The following is a 14,705-nucleotide window of genomic DNA, read 5'->3' as shown; positions in this document are numbered from 1 at the left end:
ACTGTTTAGTGCTGAATGACACGTTACTGTGTATTACCGTAGTTTGTTATGGTGCAGCTGTGGCTAGGTTCGTCCCAACAGAATGGAGTCTCGACACAACGGTGTGGAAATGAGTTGAAAGGGAGACTGGGTTGAAGGGACTGGCTTTGAAGTTCATGACAAACTTTGGTTTGCAAATTACTGTGCACTGAAGCGTAAGGCAGCTTTGAGAATGTACCGTACAGTTTGGAATAGACATCAATGTCAAACCAACGCAGGCCTGGCCTTATGTACCACTCGCTGTACATTGCTTGCGTATCCCTACACACCACACCTTGTCGGCGCCATTTTCCAGGAAACACTTCGCGTCTACACTTTCCAAAATCTGTGCTACAGGTGTGATTTCTACATTACAAGAGTGGAAGAATCTCGATAAAACTCTAGACAAGTCAATCGATTCAATTTAAAAAGGAAAGCAAGGACGTTCCTTTGAATGGTAAGTGAAATACCTTCCGTTGCAAAAATCTTTCAAAGAACTTGTCAGTGGTTTGTTTGAAAAGGTACGTGGCAAAGTTGCCACATCGGTAATTGCCGGCGATAGGACATAGAGTACGGGCTACGAGATCAGTCCAGATTCTGGTCCCAATGGCTTCAACGTTTCCCCAAACCAAAAAGTTTAAAAGGTAGCACAATTTGGGGAAGGGATCTAATGTTAAAGGGAACTCACAGTGGAGTCAATCTGTGTTGAAAACTGGGCAGATGGAGGACGGAGAAATTATGGGGGGACGATTTGCCCGGTCATGAAAATTCGACATGATGGGGGGGGGGGGGATGTTCTTGATAAAGATGTACTTCTGTGATGTGTATTCAATTCATGCAGAATCTTTAACCAAAATGGTATACTTATGGCTTTCTAAAATTGCTTTCGCTTTTCTGATACAGTGATATTGCATTTCAATCGTTGGGAAATCCTGAAAATTCAACACAATCCGCTCTACATTTTTTTTCTCATCACAAACAAAAGTGGGGATGATTTAATAGCCCATACCCCCACCAAGGGGGGTATATTTCCCCATCCCCCGGGATTTACACACCATGGGGGCTCAATAGTCAGTTCATGAACAAGTTGGAGAGGACGAGAGCTACATCTACGTATCTTTTAAAACGCGTTAGCGTTAAATGGACCATGCAGTAACTTCAAATAGCACCATGGTGTTTCAAGTCTCCTTCATTTCATTTTCTTTTATTCTCATTTCATCTTTACGTTGGGGCCTTTTGTTTTACACTGAAAGGAACCTAAATAACTGTGATGTAATTTCAGAGGCAGTTGAAAAGAAGGGCAAAGGAGCTGTATTTGAATTTTAGGCAAGAATTTCCGATATATGCCAAAAATTGATCACATCCAATTATGACACCTTGGCTTCAAGCCTGAGGGAAACCTTTTCAGCTGTAACGTATCTGCGTCTTGTACAGATAATCCCACTGGTCATGAAACGGACCTCTGATTTATTGCTTATTGTCGACGTTTTCTCTTACAAAATAGACAGGCCATGTTGCCGTGTAAATCATCACAGAACGACGTTATAGCAAGGAAAGGGGTTCAAAATGTGAAACGGAACTTGTCACGTTGAAACACGAGAAAAACATGCTTCATGACTCACTGGCCTACCGTCATGAATTAGAAACTGAACTGCGGATTAGAAACAAAAACAGTTTTGTCTGTGGAAACTATTCCACAAATAGTCAAATTATACTGCAGGAAAACACTACTAAAAGCGTTCTCCTGTCTCCCTTTATTGGCATTTATTTATTAGCACACCCGCTCACAACTATGCATGTTACATTTGAATAAAAAACGCGTCACAAAAACTCCAAATTAAACAAAAAATGGGCGCCTCCGGTATCCTGAGTGTAATCTTTATCACGATTTTGTACCCGCTCCTTTTGCGTAAAACGAAGCATGCCAGATGAACTGCAAGATTGCAGTGCCCAATGCCTGGGCAATGCAACTATTGAATCATGTCGTTATTTCATTCACATCGGCATGATCAATTTCAAATAGTCAAGAGATGTTGACCATACTTGATGGCACTATCGGACACATTCCAGAAAGTGTGCCTGAAAATGTCTGCGTGTTGCTGCAATAGCATCTGCTGTATTCGACGTCATTGGTCTTTTCTTTCCATTATCTAATAATTATTCCTGGCACAAAGAGCGTGGGTTTGAAGTGTCCTGTGTTTTTTTTTGGGGGGGGTGTCCTAAAATACAATTTGGAAGGGAAGTTTGGCGGCCTTGTCCGGGAGAAACAGACTCAAAAAACAGAGGAAATCAAATTGTTCCCACAAGTATTTCCTTCACTTTGAACTCGTTCATGCGGTTGTTTGTTCAAAGAAGAACATTTTTCACAGTTTAATTTATAGAGGACCTTTGTTTCTAATTTGCCTTATCACGTAGAAATGGCGACAGGATCAGCAATGAGTTCGGCTCTAGAGACGATCAGCAGACATCATCTTGAATGCCCCATTTGCAGTGAGAGATTCCAACGACCCAAGATACTGGACTGTCTGCATAGTTTCTGTGAGCAATGTCTGCTGACATGCTGCAGCGCGAAGCACCAAGGCTGTACAGAGATTCCTTGCCCCTTGTGTCGACAAGAGACACAACTTCCGGAGGCGGGGGTTAGAGGCCTGAAAACCAACTTTTATCTGATCGGTCTTGTTGAGGAGATTGAAGTACAGGAAAAGTTGGTGTGTTCGGGTGAGACGAAGCTGCTCTGTGAGACATGTGATGATGGCAATGAGGCAACGCATCGCTGTCTGGACTGTGAACAGAATATCTGCTCACGTTGTCGAAGTACTCAGCTACGAACTGTTGTTTCAGCAAATCACACTATACCCCCATTAGAGGAAATTCGTCAAGGGAAGATAAAAATGACCAAGAAGTCCGAAACATATTGTCCAACGTGTTCAACTCACGAGGGTAAAGTGACGCGATTCTTCTGCACAACTTGTGAGACATTAATCTGTCAAGATTGTACTGTGATAGACCACTGCAAACCGCAACACGCACACATTGATATAAAACAGGCCACTTCAACATACAAAGAGTCATTAGCTGACTTGTTTTCCCCCCTCGAGAAGATCCTGAATGAACTCCAAGAATCTCTTGAGATAGTTTCAAAAATGAAACAAGAGCTCGATATCAGAGTAGAGAACGTAATTTCAGTGGTGCATACCAAGGCAGCTGAGATAAGAGAAGAAGTCACTACTCAAGAAAATCGTATCATCCATGAAATAACAAATATCCAAAGCGATCGTCTTCAAAAACTGGCAGAATATGAGAAAACAATGAGTTTGGCATCGGAAAGAATACAGCATTCATTGGAGACAGCAAGAGAGGTGACAAGGACGGCAGCGGATAGTGAGTTCCTCTCACTCTACGCACCAATCAACAAAGACTTGAAATTGTTGGCAGGTCAAACTATTCCCAGAGTTGACAAGAGGCTTGGATTTCTGAAGTTCAAGCCGAGTGAGGGGGTAGGTGACATCAGTCTGGGCAAGGTGATGATGGAAGAAAAGTGGGAGCAGCGATCTGTGTTTGGTAGCATGGGAAGCGGTCCAGGAGAGTTCTTTGGGGCTTGGGGCATTGCTGCTCGTCAGCCTGATGACGTTTCATTGGCTGAAATCTGGACCAAACGAGTTGTGATCTACAGCATCGATGGTAATCAGAAAGGCACAATCCCGATGGAAGGACGTAAGTTTGGATATAAATTGCCCACAACGATACACTGCTGCTTTTTTTATTGTAAATAAATTCATGATTTATTTTGGAATTACGATTTCAAACAGTGGTGTATCCTGCCTGATGTGTGTGTTGGGGGGCAAATTCAAAAGCAAAATGCTTATTCAACATGATGGTAGGGAGACAAAATGTCGAAAGCCTTAGGCCTACTCACAGTCCCAACTCCCTTGCTTCAATTTCGTGGTGTTGTTTTCTGAGGGTTTGTTCATGTTTGATAAATACTTGGAAATATACTGATTACTTTTTCTTACTCACCTATGACGTAATCTAAAACAAACAGGCTAAACAACCCGTCGGTTGGTTGCAAGTTGCCGCCGCTGCATACGCCACTGGTGTCAAGCCACATAACAAATCTAAAGGCTTTTGGCAGAGTCACATGGTACCTAGACGGAGGAGGCTCTAAGAGAAAAAAATGATTGGCATGTTTATTTTTCCAGATATTGCAGTAAAGTGTATTTAGAGAATTTTCTTCTCCCCAAAAAGACTACACGGCGGCTTAATTCTACAATACCTGGATTCTTAAAAAAAAAACCAGTGAACCTCAATTCCGGATCCAACATTTTTTTAAACATTCAGGCAAATATATGTCAAATGACGACAAAACAGATACAGGCTTCCAATTCACTGCAACAAATGTTGGACACGTTGCATCTACACAATGGCTCATGATCAACATTTCTTCCCGTAAAGGCTCAATGCGCATTTCTGTTTTTGTGAAGTATCTATTTGCCAGCGTTCATTCGTCCATGTTTAAATACTATGCAGCACAGGTAGTGAGCGGTAACGAGAGGAACGCCCTCTTGCTCCTTATTTTGACGGAAAAAAATTTACTTTCTTTTCCTAAAGTTCGTTGCCACACGACCGAGTGTTCTAGTGTATAAATATTACGAATATTTAAAGCAAGCCTGGCAACAACGAATGCTGAGAAGTGACTCCGGCTGGGCTTATTGTCGTGAGAGAAGGAAAAATTCCAAATTCCACGGACTCGCTAGACAGGGAGGGGGAGGCTTCAATATACATTCTACATGAATCCTTGTTCACTTGCTATGCATGGACGTAGCTACACGTTTTTTTGGTCACTTCTTCCGTGATCTTCATATTGATTGCTTCATAATAAATAACTTTAGGTTTCCGGGATCTATTGGTCGAATAAGGGGCAAGGGTTGATCCTAGGTCTCTGGCTTTATCACTCTTTAAGAACGTGATTGATTGGTTAATGCTTTTCTGTTTGTCTTTCAACTCCAAACAGGCCCATGTGGCATTGCAGCTACACGCACCGGCAATCGGTTGGTAGTTGTTGAGGAGAACGCATCCCACGTGAAAGTCTTTGACAAAGGCAACACGCTGGCTTTCCAGTTCCCCACAGTGCCACCGAGTGAGGTCGGTAAGACCGCAGTGAACCTCCGGAGTGTAGCAGTGAAGACGGATGGGACCATTGTGGTTGGTGATATCAAGAGAATGGTGCTGACCGAACACAGCCCCTCAGATGGGGAACTCAGGAGCACCATCCCAGTCAAGATTGAACCTCGTTATGTGGCTGTTGACAGCAATGATCGAGTTGTAATCAGTGACTGTGAACAACAGTTAGTCGGGGTTGTTAGTGCGAATGGTGATACACTGTTCACCATCAAACCTACCATCGATGGTGAGGTAGTTAGATACTGTACTGGTGTATGCGCAGATAGCGCGGGCATCTATGTTGCAATGCATAATGATGATGATGACACCGGTCATATCCACCACTATGACCCTCAAGGTGGCTTTCTCCACTGCATCGCAGAGGGTCTGCACTATCCCCAGGGAATCACATTCGTAGCAGATGGGCAACTGGCAGTTGCAGACTTTAACTCAGTGAAGATTTATGACTTTAGTTAATGTAACACAAACAAATCGATTTCCTTCCGCTTTCTTCGGGAGGAAACAGCAGTAGCATTAGTCGGAAATGTTGCGGTGTGTACAACATTGCATTCAATTTCATGACTTCTTTTTTAAATAGAAAATTAGATCCACAAAGGTTTGCGTAGGCTTACTGCATGGCAGAAATGGAAAGCATACTACATCAAAATTTCACTGAGATGGGATTTAAAAGTATGGGAGCTACATAAAGTGCTCATCATTTAAACAAATTTCCTTTGTTAGTTTTGCATTGTTAACTATATTTCCTCACGACTTATGAATTGTTTTCATAGATCCATTTAACAGTAGTAAATGCATCCCAATATTGGTGAGTTATGCCTACCGTGAGCGCTCACAGGAGATATGGGAAGTTGTCAGCTTGTCTCACCAAAAGAATCAGACTCATTTTAATGCAAACATCTTGCAGGGGATTATCAAATTGAGGAGAGTATAAAAACTGAAAAATAATATATGAAGTCAAATTGTTCTCATTGAGATTTACATAAAATTTTAATGTTCTCAAAAGCTTACTTTGTTTGAGTAGTGGGATAGCGAAGATCTCATCATTTAAATAGTGAAGTACATTTGTAAAAGTCGATGTGGAACTCACGTTTGGAGGAATATTGCCCTCATAACTAAACTGTCCCTTTGTGTTGAACCGCCTTATTCTTATTTGCGGTTGAATGTATATTACGAATTAATACCTCGTTAAAGACAGGCCCAATGTCACCATTTGGAGGAGAGTTATATTGATTCATTTCCTTTGCAACTCCTTTCGAAATAAAATTCATTTCGTTTTCTTTTGAACTCAAATGAAGGTTTTGTTAGAGATTTAAATGATGTTTTTCTCGGTGGCAGAGGCAAAAGCAAGATGAAATGTAGGTTATAAAATGTTTCATTTGCAAATTGCTTAATTTTCTTGCATTTTATTTACATAGTTTTAATTACTGATGGCAACAATATTCCACATATAGAATATAAACGTTTTCAAAGGCTATGCCTGAGTATTATTTAAACGCAACATGACCCTTTAATTTTTTTTTAAATGTGAATATTTATCATGACGTAGGTAATTGACATTGTAACAGTTATTTGCATAGCCCTGGGCAAAGTTGTTACTTTTCGGCTGACGTCCTCGAATGTTTCCTGCACAAGGAAGGGTTGAACACGCATCTGAACCTCTTCCAAATAAAAAAGCTAAGTCCCAAGACTCGTTTTGACAGTGGACAGATTTACTGGATTATCTGTATGGTTGTATAGTTGCCCCCTTGTACTATGTAGTGATATGAAGTAAGCCGTACGTTATCAGTAAGTAATCAAGAAGTCTTGAGGCGTATCAAGAACCAGACCCGTAATACGACAGCTCTCCAGGAAGTTTGTCAGAGAGCTGTTAAAGGGTGCCAGAATTGAGGTTGTTTAATTACTCCTGTTTGTTTGTTTGTCTGCGTGTGACATATGATCTGGCTGTCAGAAACGAAATCGTACAGTCTAAAGGAGAACCCTCTTGGGTATTTCAGGATGTTTGTGCTAAAGTCTGAAATAAATTATTATTAAATTAAAGATGGATTGATTTGCGTAGGTCGTAGCAGTAACTCCGATTGGAACGGTATAAGATAAAGTACTGATTAACAAAGGAATAATTGGCGGGTATTACACCGCCCAAAACACTGCACAAGAATCAATGCATTGTACATGAATTGTTTTATGTTATATGATATTCGCTTACGTGCGGCTCACGAAATCTTGTTTATTCTACTATTGTGACGTAGTTTGGTTGCAGAAAGCGTGCAACCTAATACATATTTCTTTCCTGCATAGATTGTATTGAATTGATTGTACTAGACTTTTATCCAGGCGTTCAAACTGCAGGTTTATCTGCTCTTGTATCGTGAATGGTCTAACATGGCATCCTGTGTGTCCTGTACTATAAATCCTGTTTCCACAATAGAGCTTTCCTTTCCAAGCTCACATGCGTCAATCAATTACAGCGGGTGATGTTATGACGCACTGACTGAACAAAGCTCGTACCATGCCATCGAATGTTACGGCTGCAGCTTGAAATAACGTGCGCCTTTGCAAGCCACTGCCTAGCGGCTGCAGCAAAAACATATCAACCGGTTCGTTACTGATAGCCATAGTCAAGCATTTGTGGACGCCATATTTCAGGCAGTGGATCGCTAAAATAATTCTCCTTCCAACGAGAGATATCTTGACCGAGAACAAATCACCGTGGCACAACCATCAGATACAATTGGTAAGCTGACGAACGTAGAGGCTCAATAAACGTTCTGGATTAGCCATGGGAACAATAGTATGTAAGGCGCTCTCTGTGATGAAGCAAACGTGCATTGATGCTTGCCAAAGCACAACAGGGACAGTGGTGGACATGTTGTTATGTGGTAATGTTATTCATTCTCCATCGGGAAGTGAAAAGGGCAGGGTGTGAGTTAACATGGTCATGGCAGTTGGGGAAGAGGAGGGGCGTGTCAGCAATATCCCCATGGGGGAGGGAAAGCTTAGCCCTTTTTTAAAGAAGCTCGCTCGTACCTTATGGACGGGATGGGCGATGGGTTGAACAAGACACATCAACTCACCTCAGCCTCATTCGATTTTTAGCTGTGTGGAGTAGTTATGTCAGGTTATGAATGTACCAACCGATTTGTTGCTTTATCAAGGAATGATTAGGCCTACTGTATTGAAATACACGACTAACTTAAAGTTAATGTATGAGCGTTACACTGTAGAGGTTGGGGGAATTGGGAGTCTGAACACACACCGCACACTTTCTGGTAAATGGGGATGGGCCGCCAAATTATTCAAGCGCCCCGCCGTTAGGCGCACAACACCACTGTGTGTTATTCATAGGTCATTTTAATATCAAAACTTTTAAACGTCAAAAGTAAAGAAAGACACCTGTAAAGCTCAATTTTTCTATGAGTTAATGCACAACAGTTAATCTTTTTTGATGAACGGGTGTCGCCGATACCACTTCTTTTATTTACTTAAAGACGCAGGCAATCTCCCCCCCCCCACTGGCTTGCATGAATTTAAACCAGAGCTTTGGTTAGCACCCTGCCTGATGAAGGAATATTGCTACAGGAAAACCTGTCGGGGCTCTATTGAAATGATCTACAGGAATTTACCCTGACAGTAATTGACGTAAAACGATGTATTTACCCATGGATGGTTTTCATACACATTAGTAGACTTAATCCGTATCAACCAACTTTCGTTTCATTTATCGATGGTGAATAATGTTGATTTTCATTTAATTCAAGACCTTTTAATGGTTTTCTTTGAACCAGAAAATGACTACAGGATCAGCAATGAGTTCAGCTCTAGAGACGATCAGCAGACATCATCTCGAATGCCCCATTTGTAGTGAGAGATTCCAACGACCCAAGATACTGGACTGTCTGCATAGTTTCTGTGAGCAATGTCTGCTGACATACTGCAGCACGAAGCACCAGGGCTGTACAGAGATTCCTTGCCCCGTGTGTCGACAAGAGACACAACTTCCACAGGCGGGGGTTAGAGGCCTGAAAACCAACTTTTATCTGATCGGTCTGGTTGAGGGGATTGAAATACAGGAAAAGTTGGTGTGTTCGGGTGAGACGAAGCTGCTCTGTGAGACATGTGATGATGGCAATGAGGCAACGCATCGCTGTCTGGATTGCGAACAGAATATCTGCACTGTTTGTTGTAAAATACACCAACGATTTGCTATCTCACCGGGCCACACGGTATCTACTCTGGAAGACATTCGCGAAAGGAAGATAACATTGAAAACCAAATCTGCTATAACTCATCCGACATGCACGACCCACGAGGGTGAAGTGACGCGATTCTTCTGCACAACTTGTGAGACATTAATTTGTCGAGATTGTACTGTGATAGACCACTGCAAACCGCAACACGCATACATTGATAGAAAACAGGCCACTTCAACATACAAAGAGTCATTAGCTGACTTGTTTTCCCCCCTCGAGCAGATCCTGAATGAACTCCAAGAATCTCTGGAGATAGTTTCAAAAATGAAACAAGAGCTCGATATCAGAGTAGAGAACGTAATTTCAGTAGTGCATAAAAAGGCAGCTGAGATAAGAGAAGAGGTCACTGCTCGAGAAAATCGCACCATCCATGAAATCACAAATACCCAAAGCAATCGTCTTCAAAATCTAGCATGATTTATGAGAAAACAATGAGTTTGGCATCGGAGAGAATACAGCATTCATTGGAGACAGCAAGAGAGGTGACAAGGACGGCAGCGGATAGTGAGTTCCTCTCACTCTACGCAACAATCAACAAAGACTTGAAATTGTTGGCAGGTCAAACTATTCCCAGAGTTGACAAGAGGCTTGGATTTTTGAAGTTCATGCCGAGTAAGGGCGTAGGTGACATCTGTCTGGGCAAGGTGGTGACGGAAGGAAAGTGGGAGCAGCGATGTGTGTTTGGTCGCAAGGGAAGCGGTCCAGGAAAGTTCAATTGGGCTTGTGGCATTGCTGCTCGTCAGCCTGATGAGGTTGCAGTGGCTGACTGCTTGAACAAACGAGTTGTGACCTGCAGCATCGATGGTAACCAGAAAAGCACAATCCCGATGGAAGGACGTAAGTTTGGATAGAAACTGCTCACAGCGATACACTGGTGCTTTGTTTATCGTAAATAATTCATGATTTATTTTGGAATTACGATGTCAAACAGTGATGTATTCTGCCTGATGTGTGTGTTGGGGGCAAATTCAAAAGCAAAATGCTTTTTCAAGATGATGGTAGGAGAAAAAATGTCGAAAGCCTTAGGCCTACTCACAGTCCCAACTCCCTTGCTTCAGTTTCGTGGTGTTGTTTTCTAAGGGTTTGTTCATGTTTGATAAATACTTGTAAATACACTGATTACTTTCTTCCTACTCACCTATGACGTATTCTTAAACAAACAGTCTAAACAACCCGTCGGTTGGGGGCAAGTTGCCGCCGCTGGATACGCCACTGGTGTCAAGCCACATAACAAATCTAAAGGCTTTTGGCAGAGTCACATGATACCCAGACGGAGGAGGCTCTAAGAGAAAAAAATGATTGGCATGTTTATTTTTCCTGATATTGCAGGATATTTCATTCAGAGAATTTTCTTCTCTCCAAAAAGACTACAAGGCGGCTTAATTGTACAATACCTGGATTCTTTAAAAACAAATCCAGTGAACCTCAATTCCGGATCAAACATTTTTTGTAAACATTCAGGCAAATATATGTCACATAACGACAAAACAGATATGCGCTTCAAATTCACTGCAACGAATGTTGGACACGTTGCATCTGCACAATGGTTCATGATCAACGTTTTGCCCCTTAAAGGCTCAAAGTGCATTTCTGTTTTTGTGAAGTATCTATTTGTCAGCGTTCATTCGTCCATGTTTAAATACTATGCAGCACAGGTAGTGGGCGGTAACGAGGAGAACGCCCTCTTGCTCCTTATTTTGATGGAAAATTTTCTTTCTTTTCCTAAAGTTCGTTGCCATACTACCGAGTGTTCTAGTGTATTAATATTACGAACATTTTAACGCAAGCCTGGCAACAACAAAGGTTGAGAAGTGACTCCGGCTGGGCTTATTGTCGTGAGGGAAGGAAAAATTCCAAATTCCACGGACTCGCTAGACAGGGAGGGTAGGCTGTTTCTTTGACACTTCTTCCAGGAACCTCATATTGATTATTTCATAATAGATAGTTCCAGGTTCCCGTGATCTATTTGTCGAGGAGGGGACAATGGTTGATCCTATGTCTCTGGCTTTGTAACTCTTCATGAACGTGGGTGATTGGTTAATGCTTTTCTTTTTGTCTATCAACTCCAAACAGGGCCACGTGGCATTGCAGCTACACGCACCGGCAATCGCTTGGTGGTTGTTCAGCAGAGCGCATCCCACGTGAAAGTCTTTGACAAGGACAACACGCTGGCTTTCCAGTTTCCCACAGTGCCACCGAGTGAGGTCGGTAAGACCGCAGTGGACCTCTGGAGTGTAGCAGTCAAGATGGATGGGACCATTGTGGTTGGTGATGTCAAGAGAATGGTGCTGACCGAACACAGCCCCACTGATGGGGAACTCAGGAGCACCATCCCAGTCAAGATTGAACCTTGTTATGTGGCTGTTGACAGCAATGATCGAGTCGTAATCAGTGACTGGGAACAACAGTTAGTCGGGGTTGTTAGTGAGAATGGTGATACACTGTTCATAATCAAACCTACCATCAATGGTGAGGTAGTTAGATACTGTACTGGTGTATGCGCAGATACCACAGGCATCTATGTTGCAATGCATAATGATGATGATGACACCAGTCATATCCACCACTATGACCCTCAAGGTGGCTTTCTCCACTGCATCGCAGAGGGTCTGCACTATCCCCTGGGAATCACATTCACAGCAGATGGGCAACTGGCAGTTGCAGACTTTTTCTCAGTGAAGATTTATGACTTTGTTTAATGTAACACAAACAAATCGATCTCCTTCCGCTTTCTTCGGAAGGAAACAGCAGTAGCATTCGTCGGAAACGTTGCGGTGTGTGCATCATTGCCTTCAATTTCATGACTTATTTTTTTAAATAGGAAATTAGATCCACAAAGGTTTGCGTAGGCTTACTGCATAGTAGAAGAGGAAAGCAAACTACATTAAAATTTCACTGAGATGGGATTCAAAAGTATGGGAGCTACGTAAAGTGCTTATCATTTAAACAAATTTCCTTTGTCAGTTTTGCATTGTTAACTATATTTTCTCACGACATGTGAATTATTTTCATAGTCTATTTAACAGTAGTAAATGTATCCCAATATTGGTGAGTTATGCCTACCGTGAGCGCTCACAGGAGATATGGGAAGTTGTTAGCTCGTCTCATCAAAAGAATCATTCCCATTTTAATGAACACAACTTGCAGGGGATTATCAAATTGAGGAAGTATAAAAACTGAAAAATAATATGTGTAGTCAAATTGTTCTCATTGAGATTTAAATAAAATTTTGATTTTCAAAAGTTTACTTTGTGTGAGTAGTGGGATAGCGAAGGTCTCATCATTTAAATGGTGAAGTACATTTGTAAATGTCGATGTGGAACTCACGTTAGGAGGAATATTCCCCTCATAACTAAACTGTCCCTTTGTGTTGAACCGCCTTATTCTTATTTGAGGTTGAATGTATATTACGAATTAATACCTCGTTAAAACAGGCCCAATGTCACCATTTGGAGGAGAGTTATATTTATTCATTCCCCTTTGCAACTCCTTTCGAAACAAAATTCATTTTGTTTTCTTTTGAACTCAAATGAAGGTTTTGTTAAAGATTTAAATGATGTTTTTCTCTGTGGCAGAGGCAAAAGCAAGATGAAATGTAGGTTATAAAAAGCTTTATTGACAAATTGCTTAATGTTCTTGGATTTTATTTACATAGTTTTAATTACTGACAGCAACAATATTCCACTTACAGAATATAAACGTTTTCAAAGACTATACCGAGTATTATTTAAAGGCAATATGACCTTTTAATTTTGTAAATGTGAATAATTATCATGACGTAGGTAATTTACATTGTAACGGTTATTTCCATACCCATGGGTAACGTTGTTACTTTTCGGCTGACCTCCTTGAATCTTTCCTGCACAAGGAAGGGTTGAACATCTAAACCTCTACCAAATAAAAAAGCCAAGTCCCAAGACTCGTTTTGACAGTGGACAGATTTACTGGATTATCCGTATGGCTGTATAGTTGCCCCTTGTACTATGTAGTGATATGAAGTAAGCCGTACGTTATTAGTAATAAAGAAGTCTTGGGGGCGTATCAAGAACCAGACCCGTAATACGACAGCTCTCCAGGAAGTTTGTGAGAGAGCTGTTAAAGGGTGCCATAATTGAGGTTGTTTAATTGCTCCTGGTTGTTTGTCTGTGCGTGACATATGATCTGGCTGTCAGTAACGAAATCATACAGTCTAAAAAGGAAAACCCTCTTGGATATTTCATGATTTTTGTGATAAAGTCTGAAGTGTAGGGACATTGCTGTTGCAGTATGAATAAAGTGTACGTAGTCTGTGTTTGATAGAAGATCTTTGCACATCGACTGCTTTCATTTAATGCTTTGTTCCTTCAAGAAATGGAATTACTTCCTTCCAGGCTGTAGTTTCTGAGGATGCCTACATGTATGTATGACAGTACCCCGGGTAGTTAGTTGGGCCAATACATCAAAGTTGAGTATTACAAGCAACATCTTGTGTGTCTCTCTACGTCTACATACCACGTCCGGTGCTTGTTGCATTCACGTTGAGAATGGCTTCCCTGTCCCGTCCCATTTCAACCATGTTGATCCTATAATTCTAGATATCCGTTTTCTTCCCTATCACATTAGTACTTGGCAACTAAATTGAAATCCGTAGAGAGAGTATCTCGAACGTAAAGCCTGTGTAAATATTAATACGCCTTTAGTTTTGTTTTTTGTAGCCGACCTGTTACGGAATCCAAACAAACTGACCTCAGGAAAGAGCTTGGCCTTTTGCGCAGAATGCTGGTTTTCCAGAGCATTCAAGCGCACAGATACGGAGCGTTAGGTCTGAGGGAACTTTGCTGGACCGTACAGAGCGAAATTAAGCGACTTGCGGGTCATTTTTGCGAGATCGACAAAGAATGAATAATCTGGTCACACCCAAGTACGGTTGTTGTCCCAACTCAAGATTACCATTGCAACCAATAGGTGCAGTGTGGCCGATCACACTGCATTAATATACGTTGTTACGATCAGACTGTACGAACTGTCAGTCTCTAGAAACAAATTGTTTCTCTACGTGTACAAATAGTTGAATTGGTGTTAAAAGGGAGACTGAATTAACAAAGCCGGAAGTTGAAGTTTGTGTCACTGAAGCTTCAGGCCTAGAAACGTATCGTAAAAACCAGCGTCGGTCTATGTTGTACTATTCCCCATACATTGATCATGTATCTTTCCTTTACACCACACCCTGTCGGCGCCATTTTCCAAAAACATATCGAGTTGAACCTGTCAAAACTCTCG

The 14,705-nt window shown here is 41.6% G+C and overlaps 2 protein-coding genes across 2 annotated transcripts; both read left to right on the top strand.

Moving 5' to 3' along the window:
* The first annotated feature begins 63 nt into the window (after positions 1 to 63).
* Positions 64 to 7,417, top strand: LOC147797986 (E3 ubiquitin-protein ligase TRIM56-like). The gene is made up of 3 exons (XM_087142322.1): positions 64 to 475; positions 2,434 to 3,732; positions 5,030 to 7,417. Exons 2-3 carry the CDS (start codon positions 2,436 to 2,438, stop codon positions 5,653 to 5,655), a joined length of 1,923 nt encoding a protein of 640 aa, XP_086998448.1. The 5' UTR covers positions 64 to 475; positions 2,434 to 2,435; the 3' UTR covers positions 5,656 to 7,417.
* Positions 7,418 to 7,699: 282 nt separating this feature from the next.
* LOC147797985 (uncharacterized) lies at positions 7,700 to 13,746 on the top strand. Its single transcript, XM_087142321.1, has 3 exons — positions 7,700 to 7,930; positions 8,982 to 10,283; positions 11,520 to 13,746. Exons 2-3 carry the CDS (start codon positions 9,860 to 9,862, stop codon positions 12,143 to 12,145), a joined length of 1,050 nt encoding a protein of 349 aa, XP_086998447.1. The 5' UTR covers positions 7,700 to 7,930; positions 8,982 to 9,859; the 3' UTR covers positions 12,146 to 13,746.
* Positions 13,747 to 14,705: the final 959 nt, after the last annotated feature.

The sequence above is a fragment of the Acanthaster planci genome, linkage group LG10 (assembly GCF_054643075.1).
Source record: "Acanthaster planci isolate LZ-2023a linkage group LG10, COTS_SCS, whole genome shotgun sequence".
Lineage (NCBI taxonomy): Eukaryota > Metazoa > Echinodermata > Asteroidea > Valvatida > Acanthasteridae > Acanthaster > Acanthaster planci.
The sequence above is the reverse complement of the archived record's forward strand: the minus strand, read 5'-3'. Positions and strand labels throughout refer to the sequence as shown.

Excerpts from the sequence above, each read along its gene's own strand:
- LOC147797986 (XM_087142322.1), top strand. The coding sequence starts at position 2,436 with ATGGCGACAGGATCAGCAATGAGTTCGGCTCTAGAGACGATCAGCAGA. Across the intron at positions 3,733-5,029 it reads CACAATCCCGATGGAAGGAC|GCCCATGTGGCATTGCAGCT; the intron begins GTAAGTTTGGAT and ends AACTCCAAACAG.
- LOC147797985 (XM_087142321.1), top strand. The coding sequence starts at position 9,860 with ATGATTTATGAGAAAACAATGAGTTTGGCATCGGAGAGAATACAGCAT. Across the intron at positions 10,284-11,519 it reads CACAATCCCGATGGAAGGAC|GGCCACGTGGCATTGCAGCT; the intron begins GTAAGTTTGGAT and ends AACTCCAAACAG.